Genomic DNA, 13,963 nt, shown 5'->3' on the forward strand with positions numbered 1-13,963 from the left:
ACTAGACTTAGCTGAGCAGTTATCTGTTGCAACAAAATATTTGAAAGTGTAATATGTACATATATGGAAAAAACATTAAGGGGCGTAAAAAATCAAGGATACAAACATGAGCGAGTATGAGTATGTTTATATTTGACAAGCCAAAATGCACTGGTTTGCAGCTGAGCGAGAGATGTGCGTTACCATGGCGAAGAGCAGAGAGCCATTGTTCATGATGACAATGTCCCCCTGTTCTGCTTGTCCTGGACGGGCGCTGCAGCCGTGTGCGGAAACACTTAAGTGATCGACTTGGCAAGGGACCACTGTGTGCCCCCCTCCTCACTCGACCACGAACTCCCAGCCACTGGACAAAGAGTTTCGTGGGTTCGTTGACGCCTCACTGCACTGAGGAAGTTAGGAAATGGTTGAGGAACTCTAACCGTCATATTCATAGTAACCGAATGGCAACGTATATTTAAAGCTTCATATTTTCCATTCTTAGTTCTTGTTTATTTTTTTGATTTCCGATTTCGAAGAAACTATATAACTTATTAGTAGGGACCGGACAAAATTCGCTGATTCAATGACCTCTAGGATAGCCTCCATTATCCTCTGCATTTCTCAAGTAAACACGCGTGTTCATTGGGTACTAAATTGTGAGGCGTCTCCACTGGGTAGCTTGTGATTCGACGCTTCTTTGGTCCATAGTCTCTCACTGACCCAGAGAGCTCCAGTTATACTGCGAGCCAATAGCAGAACCAGCAGAATTGTACACACGTTTGAATTTCAGCCTATCACGAAATGAAACCGCGAATTTTTCCGGTCTCTACTTATTAGTGTGCATTTGACAACTTTGGAAATGCAGAATATTAACTTATGTCAAGTAAATAAATTGAGCTCTTTGGAAAAGCTTCTTTGAAAGTTCAGACCGGAGATATTGCTGCGAGTGGTTTCAGAACAACGGAAACACACCCTCTCGATGAACATATTTTCTCAGATAGTGATCTCTTAGCTGCTGTACAGGAAGCTGGAAAAAAAAACTCGCAGGCAGGCAACAGTTTTTTTGCAGCACCTTCTGTAAGTTTTGCTTGAACCCTTCCACTACACTCAAAACGGATCGACCCTCGACAAGTAAACATGAATGCTTCAGCGCTCCGGATGAACGACCAACTCCTCCTCAAGTTCCAGCACCATGCGAACTTCATCATCGCGGAGAAAAAATAACAATCGTGATAGCAGAAGTGCCAAGACTTGTTTCGTAGCTGGATGTCCTCACAGAGAAGAACTGAATAGAAGTGCGGAGCTTACCGCACTTGAATAACAGTCGGAAGCCGGGGCGTAGCCAGGGAGGGGGAGGGGTTAGGGGTTCAACCCCCCCCCCTTAGCACAAAATCTTTAATTAATTTCTTATTCATAACTCAAACAAATTTAATATTAAAATTAATAAAAATTTTACCATTACAATATTTTAATTTAAGTACCGAAAACTGCTATTATAGCACTATTTTACACCTTTAAATCCAAATTTTCCCGGGGGAGAACCCCCGGACCCCCCGCTTTAATACGGGGGGGGGGGCATGCTTCTTAACACCCCCCATACACAAATCCTGGCTACGCCATTGGTCGGAAGGCTGTGAATGATTCCAAAAGAGCCAAGCCAACCCAAAAAGCCAAGGAGGATAGCTCGGCGAGAGGAGTCGGATTCAGAATAAAAACAGGGAGTCTCCTTTTGAAGACGACGGTGAATGTGACGAGATGATGGTGCATTTTCTTTTCAGATCATGTTAGAAGGGAAGAAGTGTGGATTCAGTGCTACAAGTGTTAAAGCTGGGTACATTCCGAATGTGATAGAATGGAAAAAGAGGCACATCTGTGACTACTGCATTAAAAAATAAATGGGTGCGTGTACTTATGTAGGAGCGTTAGAAGTTATACTTGGCATAATAAAAAAACAAACTTAATTTTGTATGTTAATAATTAATAGAAATAAAATAATACCTAAAAGGACTAGAGTGATATTATAAATACCACTGATAAAGTATAATTACAATCAAAATAAAAAAAATAAAAAATTCATATAAATATTATAACTAACGCATGTAAAATTAATTATTTCATTTAGTAAAATAATCGAGATAAAATTAAATTAAAAATTAAAATCATCAAATATGAATATTTATTCTAAATTATATATTTTAACTATTTATAAAATAATAATGTAATAATTTAAAATTTATACTGCAAATAAATTATACACACGGTCAAATAAACCCACAAAACCTCCCATGACAACGGCCAAGAGACTACTAAACCCTCCACAGACACTCCCTGCCAGCGACAATGGAAGCTTACAAGCAACCTGACATTGTTATACGTAAGGGGACATGACCTCACTTAAATAAATACTCTTGAAAATATTTATAAACACAATTTCTATTACTAATATTCACAAAAAATGTTTTTTTTTTTTAATTATATGGAGCAGTATTCAATATAAATCACTAAAGTATGATATTTAAAAGCACATATACAATTTTTATTTGTATGTAGCCTCTTATTTCATTCTGTGAAAATTTTGTTGCATGGTGCGCGCGCATCGTAATAATTCACTCATCATTTTTTTTGTAACGCGCCTAAATAACTTTAACTTGAAAATAATAAAAAAATTAAATAAAATTTCAAGACAGTAGTAAATAAATTTATGAATTTTTTAAAATATAATATAAGATAAATTACTTTTTGTAGCGGTTAGCCTATAAAGGGACCACCTTTTGAAGGAAAACACAGTCATTTGAACTACTTTTTTTCGATTATATGGTTTTGGAAAACTTAAAATGGTTATTTGAGTTTTGATTCCTCATATCACCCTCAGGATTTTTTTATATTTTTTTTTGAAGAAGAAAATGACACTAAAGTTATTTGTTTTGAGTTAGTAGGTAAATTTGTTGGTGCCAAAATGAAAGTGCTAAATTGTTTTGGACCTTTTCCTCTACTGTAATAGTATTCAAAGTAAATATTTTTAAAAATCTGATTTTATATATATATATATATATATATATATATATTTCCACAATACGGTGTAGTGTCATATCTACATATAGAGCTAAGTTCATCAGAATGCTTTATGACGAAACGGAACTCGAACCAATGAATAGTCACCACACCTCGAACACCAGAAAAAGTGTGCACGCAATGTTTGTGAGCCATCGATACTTGACGTCGGGAGTCGCGATGCCACAGTCCCTGGATGGAACATGCACGGGATTGCCTTCGCCGCGCGTCGCCTTACGAACTCTGAACGCATGCGCCATCTTTTTTTTTTTTTTCCAAGCGGATCTGAGCGTGGGAAGTCACATGTCTCGCCCCGGTGACAAGACAGCTCACGTAACGACGCAAAACCATGCAATTTTCATCATCTTCTTCTTCCCGGTTGCCATTTTCCTTGGTCCGCCGCTGAAGAGTAAAAAAAACGAGAGAGAGATGGAAAGAGTGAAGGGAGGCGGGGAGAACAAAAATTGTCTCAAAACACGTGTGAAAAATAACTAACTTGAGATCTTCTTCTTGGTGTTTAGATTGCTTCCCCTTTTGGGTGGGTTTTTCTTCTTCCCACAACCTTCCTCGCGCTTGTTCACGTGACAATTAAAACGACATCCCCTTGGCGATTAACTGTCATTTTGTTTCGTTGTCCTTTCCCTCGCGAGATGGGTCTCCCCCCCGGCAGGTAGGCTATATAACCAGAAGCCCCGGGCGACGCCGACAGTACACCCGGTGCGGACGCCGACGACAATGCAGACCCCAGTGCTCACCGTCTCGATGATGATGCTGATGACGACGCTGACTTGCCTGGTGGTAGGGGCGCTGGCGGCCAGAGCACGCAGGGATGACGACGACGCCTACTCCACCAAGTACGACAACGTCGACCTGAAGGAGATACTCGGCAGCGACCGCCTGCTCAAGGGCTACATGGACTGCGTGATGGGTGCCGGGCCCTGCACCGCCGACGCCAAGATGCTCAAAGGTGAACCCCTCGCTCGCCCTTTAAGGGCCCCCCGCCTCGTCAGCGGTGTGTGTGTGTCAGCGAGGTGGGATGATAAGCTAGACGCTCGCTGGTGCTTCTAGCGCGGCGTCTCCTCTGGACTGGCGCGCAGTCTTCTCGTCGTCACAGGACAACTGTGACATTTGAGCGATGACCGTAACGTTATACGGCGGAGAAATGAAGATAAAGATGTAATGCAAGACCCTTAAGTGCTTTCAATTATCTGTACTGGTTGTTTTACGCCTAAAAAATTACTCTGAAAACATGCGTTTTGGCCATTTTTAATTCTTCTAAAAAATACAGTTTAGAAACTTAATCCGAAATTAAAAGTACTTTTCGGCCCTCAGCGAACACACTTAAATGCTATTCGTAAATAGGCCCCACTCGGATATCTTGAGCAGTATTGAAATCGCGTTGTTTTTCCTGAAGCTCTGCTGCGCACCGTGTGTGTGCCCGGGTAGGCGGAGCCCTTAAAGCCCCTCCCGCCCACCCGGGCACACACACGGTGCGCAGAGCTTCAAGAAAAAAACAACGCGATTTCAAAACTACTCAACATATCCGAGTTGGGGGTCTGCTTGCGAAAAGCATTCAAGAGTTCGCTGAGGGCCGAAAAGTACTTTGGATTTCGGATTAAGTTTTTAAACTATTTTTAGAAGAGTTAAAAATGGCTAAAACGCATGTTTTCAGAGTAATGTTCTGGCGTAAAACAACCAGTACAGGTCATTGAAAGCACTTAAGGAACTTGCATTACACCTTTATCTTCATTTCTCCGCCGTATAACGTTACGGTCACCGCTCAAATTTCACAGTTGTCCTGTGCACGACGAGAAGACTGCGCGCCAGTCCAGAGGAGACACCGCGCTAGAAGCACCAGCGAGCGTCGCGCTTATCATCCCGCCTCACTAACACACATACACCCCTGACGAGGTGGTTACTGGTGGTTGTACGTTCGTACGAAAGCAAACACGCAGTTGGGAATTGCCAGGAGATGGCACGCCGTGACTTAGTTAATGTCACTTCTTAAGGTGGGTGCCTTCCATTTCAGGTCATGATTTTATATTTATATTAATCACTGATCAAGTTTTACACTTTTTTCAATTGTTTAACTTTCACGAAATTAAAATATATATATATATACAGCGCAAAAAATTTTTTTTGCGTAATTAGCTGCCAAAATTACATTGTTAACGATTTCGGTTTGTACAAATAAGGAGAACTTAATTTATTGCAGCACTGAACCCTTTTAGGTTTAACTGCAAAGCCACTGGCTACTTCAAGAAATGGTTTGATTTATTTCAGAGAATATTAATTAATTTTACCTGGCATTTCAAAATTCTCAAATTTGTTACGATTTTGACAGCCAAGAAACATGAAATGAGTTTTTGTGATCGAAATGCAAACCATATCATGAAGTAACCAGTGGCATTGCAGTTTTTATTATTTTTATTTATTTTTATTTTTTATAAAACCTATTTAGTAAACCTAAACCTATTTATTAAACCTAAAAAGTCCCAGTTCTGCAATAAATTAAATTCTCCTTATTGGTACATACCTAAAAAAAAGTAAAAACTGTATTTTTGGCAGATAATTAAACAAAAAGTATGCGCTGTATATATTTTTCGTTTCGTAAAAGTTAAACAATTTTTAAAGTCTGCAAGTTTATCTGTAATTACTGTATATATAAAATCTTGACCTGAAATGGGAGGCGCCCCCCTTAACCACGTCATCTCCGTATCGTATAAGCCCAAAAAAAAAAACATTGCGGATGATGGTTGGTAAGCATGGAATTAGAATCTCTGTCGCAACAGATGCCACGGCTGACGCCCCTTCGGTTGCTTTAGACAAAGCCAGCCCGGGAAACCTACAATGGCACATGGGAAACTCTGGGCCGGGTCACGCGAGGATAAGTTCTGTGGTGTTATGGAAGAGAGGGTTAAGTCAAAAAACATCAAATTTTAAGAGAGGTGGGAGAAAGTATAATACTATTTTCACGATCAAATATTAGTCGTTATATTATTAATTATTGATATATTATACAGGCAACACAAAACTACAAACCATATAAAGTGTCAAAAGGCATATACTTCAAATAATCCTTGACTTTCTTCCGCCTCTCTTAAAATTTGATGTTTTTGACTTAACCCACTCTTCCATAACACCACAGAGTTATCGTGTATTAAAAGCAAGCGAGGTCATTACATTTTTTTAAGTGAAACTTCTTTACAGCCGGTATTCCCTGCAGTCGAGGTCATGACGTCATCGGAGCGCAAGCAAAAAGCATGACAAAAAAAAAAAGGAAGGTAGGGTGGGGGGTAACGCTCAAAGCGATTAAAGCAGAGTCAGAGAAATGTAACACTCTTTGCAGATGTTTTTCTTCGTCATTTTTTGTTACAATTGTGAACTTCGGTGGTAAACTTCATTATGTGCAATATTATCTTTGAAAGATTTTTGCAATTGGAGTGCATGGCTTGATGTAAGTTTTTGGACATACGCCATTGCTAAGCATTTCTTAGCAATGGCGTATGTCCAAAAACTTACATCAAGTCATTGTGTGCAATATTTAAACTCTGCATGCCTAATATTTTACGAGCACTGATTGGTTTGAAGCCCAATGTGACCTCGTTGTTGACCAATGAGCTATCTTTGAGCAGACAGTTCGATTCTAGCCTGGAGTGAAATGATCACGGCTATATCGATGCAGTACTAACGTCAACTTGAGCATTGTGGTAACATAACACCAACTTGCATGTTGATTAAATTTTTTAATGAAGTTGATGATAGTTTTCGGGTGGCAGTGATTGCTCGAATATGGCGCTGAGGTGTGCAGGTTCGGTTCCAAATCCCAGGAAACACTCATAATTACGAGCACCACGTCGCTACATAAATATCGGAGCTCCCACAGTGTCTGAATTTCGAACACACAACCGCACGCCATGAAACCATGTTGGGTGATTTGAACGAAAGTATAGAAGAGTAACTTATAGTTTTTTACTCGTGATTTAAAAAAAAAATACGTATAGATTTACTAACGTACAGTATATATATATATATATATATATATATATATCCTCATGGTGGATACAAATCCTTGTACGTGATTCTGTGACTTGCGATCTGAATTATTAAATAGGAAGCCACACTATTGGGCCCGTGATCAGTAAGGTTCTCCGCTTGTTCAATTAGCGGACACGCTGAACAAGTATTCCGCTTGGAACATAAAAATAGAGTTATGAAATGCATGTTGCACCAGACTGGCAGGTGGTGTTGAAACCTGGCTCGGACTATAGCAGGAGCCCGGAGCTGCTAGCTCACCCAGCTGTAAGCTTACACTTGAAGTACACTTCGCTACGAGTCACAAGTGCTCCATGCAAAGAGTCTCAACTCAGAGTGGGTTTCATGTCTCTAGAAGCAGACAGAATGGATGAAGGTTTAGAGTTTATCTAATCACTTCCAGTGTATACTCTACACATTTCATAAAGACTTAAAATCACAAGTTTATTTCTACAGATGTAGATTGAGGAGAATACAGCAACTGCACCCATGTGAATGGCAGGCCACGGCGTATTCCCTGATAGGGCCCAGGGGCGGTTGAGCAGATAGTTCACTCTTCTTCCGCCAGGGCGAAGCGGGTTCGATTCCCGCGGCGGGGGTCGAATTCCGGGAAATGGGAAAACTAGGTTTGGGCGTCTCCGTGGGCCGGCGGTGTTTTCTCAGGGTGCTTTCGTCCCTTCTCCCACTCCCCCCCCCCCCCCCATTTTCCTTCCCGAAAAGGCATTCCTTCCGTCAGTGCTCCAACCTCAACTCGTCAACACGTAAAAATAAATTATATTTCCCTCGAAACTAAATTGAATTTAACTCGGGCCATTTGTAGTCACCAAGCTTCGCAGCGAATTTTTTTTTCAAAGTCATTTATTTCACAAATCCCCCGTCGAAACTTATTATTTGCAGGCACAGAAACAGGAGGTTAGTAGGGGCCTCGTGGTTCGATGCCGAGTTGGGGTGCTCGGCGCCTGGGTCCGCTACTGGCGATGAAGACATCCCTGTCGGTCAGTCGGCAACGGCTGCTCGGGATCGCTTCATTAAGCAATTGATATGAGCACTCGGTATCGACGACGCATTAGGACTGGGTCCACATGGTCTGTACTTTTGGGCACAATAGATTATTTTGGAAACCAGTTGCCAAAAAAAAAACAGTTTTAAAAAAACTGCAATTAAGATATTGTAAACTTGTACAACATGTGGTTATGGTAATTTTTTTCCATGGACGAAATTCGTTTTTCGAGAAAAAAAAATACTCAGTTTTTCTTACGAAAATTGGCGCCGAATTGTATATTCTGATTGATGTTTCATTCGAATAAAATTCTTTTAATCCACTGAAAAGATAATCGACTTTTCAATAATTTATTTTTAATGTACGCACAGTTAATACTGTAAAGTTATCCAGGGAACGGGCTTACAAATAATTTTAACCATTGGAGGTACTGGGACAAAACACAGAGCTTAAATTCCCGGGTAAGAATACGAACCCAGTATTTACTGCAAAGAATGATTCGTAGTGATACAGTTGTTTTCCTGTAAATGTACAAATTTACAATTGTCTGTAATCTTACATGAATATTTCCTGTTCCATTTACAAAAACAAATAACAGTGTATATCGGACATTTCATTTTATTGACATTACTGTTATAGAAGGACTAGTAATGCTTTATTTATTTCAATAACTATTTTGGGTGCGTTGTTTGTTCGCGAAATTTAACACCAGATATTTTCTAAATGATTTTGCGAGATGTAGGAAAATATCTGATCAAAACAAGTCGTGTAGGGAAAAAATGTAAGAGAGATAATATCGTGGTATGTATACAATCCTATAAGTAGTAAAGTTCATCACTCATTCATTGACTCTGTAACGCCAAATGTGTACCTTGGAGAATGAAGCACAAATATTGGCCAAGTCCATAGAGATGTGTATGAAATAGAAATTGGAAGTGTAACAATAGAGTAACATTTGAAATACAGCTACATACGTATGTGGAACACTGCGGTAGATATTAAATTTGTGTGTTTTTTATATTCTTCATTTTTAGGCGCCTTACGAATAACTATGCTTATAAATGCTAAAATGCCTTATACCTCAGAAAGTTTAGCTCTAAACAAAAAACTGTGAAAAATTTTCCGTTTTGGAAAATAAAGTTTGCGTTACTGGGAATATTTTGATAATATTTCGAATTTTGTACTTAAGCCCTTTCGAAAATCTTTGTTTTTTTTGTTAAATATGCCTATATCTTTGAAGTTTATAATTTTATTTTAAAAACCGTTGGTATTTTTGTATTATATATAACATTAAATGAGTGCAAAGCTGGCTGATGATGTCATCTATTAACAATTTCGCTAATCCTTTAAGATGTATCAATCAGTAACTTACTTAACGACTTTATCTTGTATTAAGTTAAAATAGTAATGCCAATAAACAAAACTACTGACATAGTGACAGACATCGGCGTAAATATCCGGGTGGAGGGAGGTAGAGAGGGCCTGCTCCTTGGAATTAAAAACCACCCACTGTCGAGTCAGCCGTAACTGAAAAACGGGGATGATAAACGTAGTAATAAATTTGTTTAGTATTTGGGTTCATCTGTTTGTCTCTGTATTGTCCAAGGTTGCTGTTTGTATGCATTTACTATTTTTTGTCACAACTGTTTTGTCGTTGACAGCCTCACTGTTCGTCTGCATTGTAATTTTTTTTGTAAATGCAACAGAAATATTCATTTAAAATTACAGATATTAAATTATGTACATTTACATTAAAACAACTGTATCACTACCAAATAGTGTTAGCAGTTATACTGAGTTTGGTATCTTACAAGGGCGCCCATATGATAATTTGTAGGGGGGGGCCAGACTTAGGGGTATGAAGTATTTTTAATCTTTTGGAAGACTTAACTGCGGCTTGTTACTAGCCATAAAATAGTTCCAGTTCTGACCCTGTTAAAATTTTTTGTCCTGTTACTAAAATACTAGACCACAGTACTCATTCGCCATAAAAAAAAATCTTTATTGGCTACTTTATTAATTAAATATTAACTATTTTATTGAAACAAATGAATTTTTAGCATTAAAAATGCAGGAATACAGTCCTTAAACTTTTACAGCGTCTCGGGTACACGGATATCAAGAATACAGTCCTTCAACTAATTGCTCTCTTTACCCCTAAATAAATGTCGCGTACAAATTAAATTAAAATAATTATAAAGTTGAAAACGTGTTGGTCAAAAGATTCAACTTTGGGAGAGAAACGATTTAAATATGTTATCACAGTCAGAAAACAGTTGTTTTTAAATGTAACACCTGAAATACGCTTATAATTATAGTCAAAAATTGTTTCACAATCAAATGAATATTACTATGTTTCGATATGAATCATAATTGCTTATCATTTAGAATTAGCACAGATGGATTCAGTAGTCGAGGACTATAAGTTTATTAAGTGATAGTAAAGCGCAGAAAAAATTAGTTTATTATTAAACTAGACAATTTAACCAAACAGTATTTATTTAGAGGTTAAGGAATTAAGTGACACCAAAACCAATGAAAATAATCGAAAATTTCTAAATGCTGACATAACTCATAATCAGCTTTACACAGAAGAGTTTAGTTCAGCGCAATTAATCCACACAAAACAACTGGACAATATGTCGACGCGTATTTTAAGAATATAAGAAGATCCACATCGCAGTATAATTTTTTTTCGTGTCGTGTGGTGCGGGCCCATAGGCTACAGCCTAGATAGCCTGCGCGTAAATACGGCCCTGATAAACCCTTAAATAACATGTTCAGTACTTAACTTCAGAATTAAGAGTACATTAGAACCTCGATTTTACGGAGCCCGGACTCAACGAAGCCGGGTTTTTACGAATACATTTTTCAGGAACCAACTAAAATTCGGAAATTTTGACACCAAAATATATTTAATAAAAATTAAAAAAACACTATGAAAACATATAAAAATATTAATTTTTTATGCACAGCGTATTCATATTTTAAAGCTAATACAACAGCCATTTACCGTTAGTGAATATTGTATAAGTTATTGCGGCATCAAACTCAAAATCGAAAAGAAAAAATGGACTAGTTACACTTTATTTGTCGCAAAGTTTGAAATTTCTTCGATTGAAAAATTATGTCAAGGCCGTAAAAATATATATTTTACCGCAAATGAACTATACTCAACATTACTTACTCATTCCAACATTTCCAGCTCGTGAGCATAGCAACTGAGCTTGAAACCTTGTGAAGCGTGAGAGAAAGAAACGATATTGAGTAGCTACTTCCTCTCCTTTCCGCTAATATTCAACAACCCATGCCATTAGGCATTATCTTGACATGTGTCGCATTCATTACCTTCGCTGCATCGGTTTCCCAGTAAAAAACGCTCAAAAATGGTATAACTGACAGCAAGTAGACGTGACGAGCGAATTTTCAACTAAGTTTTTTTTAACTTACTATACAAACAAATAATTCCCTGTGGCTATCACAAATTCAAGGGCTTCTCGCACTAAAATGTACTGTGTTTTTAATGAATGTCTGTCGTTACAGAGCAGCGTTTTTCTTCACCAAATAAGCCTATGATTAGAGACAGTAAAAATTCGCGGATTCCTTTCAAGACAGGCTGGAATCCAAACTCATTTAGCTTAATGCTGCGTCAGTGATTGGACCGCAATTTACCTGAAGGACTCTAGGCCAATGGCAAAGACTCAACTAAAGAAGTATCGAATCATAAGAATCGCAATAAACAGGTGTCCCGAGTCGGTAGCCAATGACCAGGTGATAGTTGCCCGAGTACATAGAGAATCGTGGAGTCTATCCGAGTGGTCATTGAAACCGCGAATTTTTTCAGTCCCTACCTATGATCACTTTTATGAAACAGTACAGGTGTACACTGAACTGTGTGCTTGATCTCCTCGATTATGTTACTAAAAGTGCGTTCATTCATATTCTTCAAGCCTATCTGTTAAAGATTAACTGATAAATATGATAAGGTGAAGTCCATAAAAATGCAAGGCAGGGAATTCTTCCAGCTCATCAACCTAACCCTGGAAAGTCTCGTCTGTTTTCAGTTGTCTCTGGCAAGGAGTGAACAAGTTTGCAAACTCAAATATAAATTTATTTTAGTAGCACGCGTCTTACGAAAAGGAAAGATATCCAAGAAAGGCATGTCGGACAACCTACTGTCACCACACAAAAGTTAACATGATGCAATGCGTGGTGCAACTGTGTTTAGTCGCTGTGATGTCACTATGCAATGAGGCAAGTTGTGGAATGTTAAAAAAAAATAAGGGGAACGCAAGGGAGGGCAGAGGGCAGATGGCAGTCTTGTTTTTACTATTTAATATTATATATATTCCGTTCAATAAATTATAACATGTATCTTCACGGGGTGGGGTGTTTAAAATTTTATGAAGATAACGATTTTACGAATGCAATCCAAGCGACCGTGAGCGTACGTAAAATCGAGATTCTAGTGTAAATTGCTTACGAGTCTACTGAAGGTAGCGGAATCCTTATCCCTTTAAACACTTTTGAAGGGAAAAAGTGGTTTTCCTCAAATTCAAAATTCCAACATAAATTTTACGTTGTAGACTTTTCTGGACAATAATTCTTATTTGAGTAACTTTAAAGGTGTTAGCTTACCTTAAAAATTGTGAATAATCTGAACGGATGTGACGAATGAGGAAATCTAAGAAACACTACATAATAACACTTTCACTGATTTATTTACACTTAAGTTATTTATACTGACTGAATACACTAAACTAAATCTAGACCAGATGCATAAAACTGTAGACCTAAAGACTATTGAAAAATCTCTGTTTTGAGATGTTATTTGTGAACATACACATTATGACGAAAAAGTAGCAAAACATTTCGCCGTCTACAAGCACGTGTCAACTGTCGCGTCGTCTAAACTCTGACTGTTCTAAATCTGTTGTGTTGTGTTATCGCGTGAGCTTGGGTAGCATTACGAAGGGGAATGACTCGCCACGGGCGTTGCGCTTGAACAGCGTTTTCTCCCTGTACACAACACCTTATATCGCAGCGGCAGAAACTAATGCTTGAACTAACATAAAAAATGAAGCAGACATGTAAAAAACGATATACAATAATATCTTCGTGTTGAACCACTTCTACATAATACCGAATTTAAATAATTTTCTTTAAAGTAAAGCACCTGACTACACTATTTTTTTTCCTTCCCTGAAAGCTAGGGGGGGGCCACGGCCCCCCCCTGCCCCCGGGTATGGGCGCCCTTGGTATCTTACCCGGTAATTTATGCTCTTTATTGTCTCCGTATCTCTAATAAGTATTTAAAGTTATTTTTAACTGTTCCCTGAATAGCTTTCCAGTGTAAACTGCGTACATTAATAAGCACAATAGAACAAAATAAAGTACAATTTATTGACTGTCCAATTATCATTTACTTAGTTTAAAAATTATACATATACTTGAATGAAACATTAATTTAAAATATAAAATTATACGCAAATTTTCTTAAGAAATACTCAGTATTATCTCGAAAAACCGTATCTCATATCTACAGAAATAACCATAGCCATGTGTTGTACACAGTTGTAATAGTTTTTTTTTGCAGTACTACAAACTATTTCTTGGCAACTGATTTTCAAAGGAATCTTTTGTAATAGTACATAATTTTTTTCCTGGCTAATTCATTCCACGGGAATTCTCTGTGCCGCCTTTGTGTTGAACATTTGACCTCGGCAGATTTTGACTTGCTTTCTGTTCTTGTGTGTTCATCTATGTTGTTCATTCTTGTGGTTGCTCTGTGACATACAGTGAAAATCAATACCAAAAAAATATTTTTCAAGGAAAACAAACTTCTTGAATATTATACAGTTTCCCAGCTTATTGCATGCATCTAAGCAAAGACCACCT

At 38.1% G+C, this 13,963-nt stretch overlaps 1 protein-coding gene across 1 annotated transcript in view; it reads left to right on the forward strand.

The window, feature by feature from the left end:
* Positions 1-3,757: 3,757 nt before the first annotated feature.
* The window catches only part of LOC134540299 (uncharacterized), a 33,676-nt gene continuing 23,470 nt past the window's right edge, over positions 3,758-13,963 (forward strand). The window contains exon 1 of the mRNA XM_063382957.1: positions 3,758-3,997. Within this exon, the coding sequence (XP_063239027.1) occupies positions 3,766-3,997 (232 nt within the window). The 5' untranslated portion in view covers positions 3,758-3,765. The remainder of the gene's footprint in view (positions 3,998-13,963) is intronic.

This window comes from Bacillus rossius, chromosome 16 (genome assembly GCF_032445375.1).
Source record: "Bacillus rossius redtenbacheri isolate Brsri chromosome 16, Brsri_v3, whole genome shotgun sequence".
Lineage (NCBI taxonomy): Eukaryota > Metazoa > Arthropoda > Insecta > Phasmatodea > Bacillidae > Bacillus > Bacillus rossius.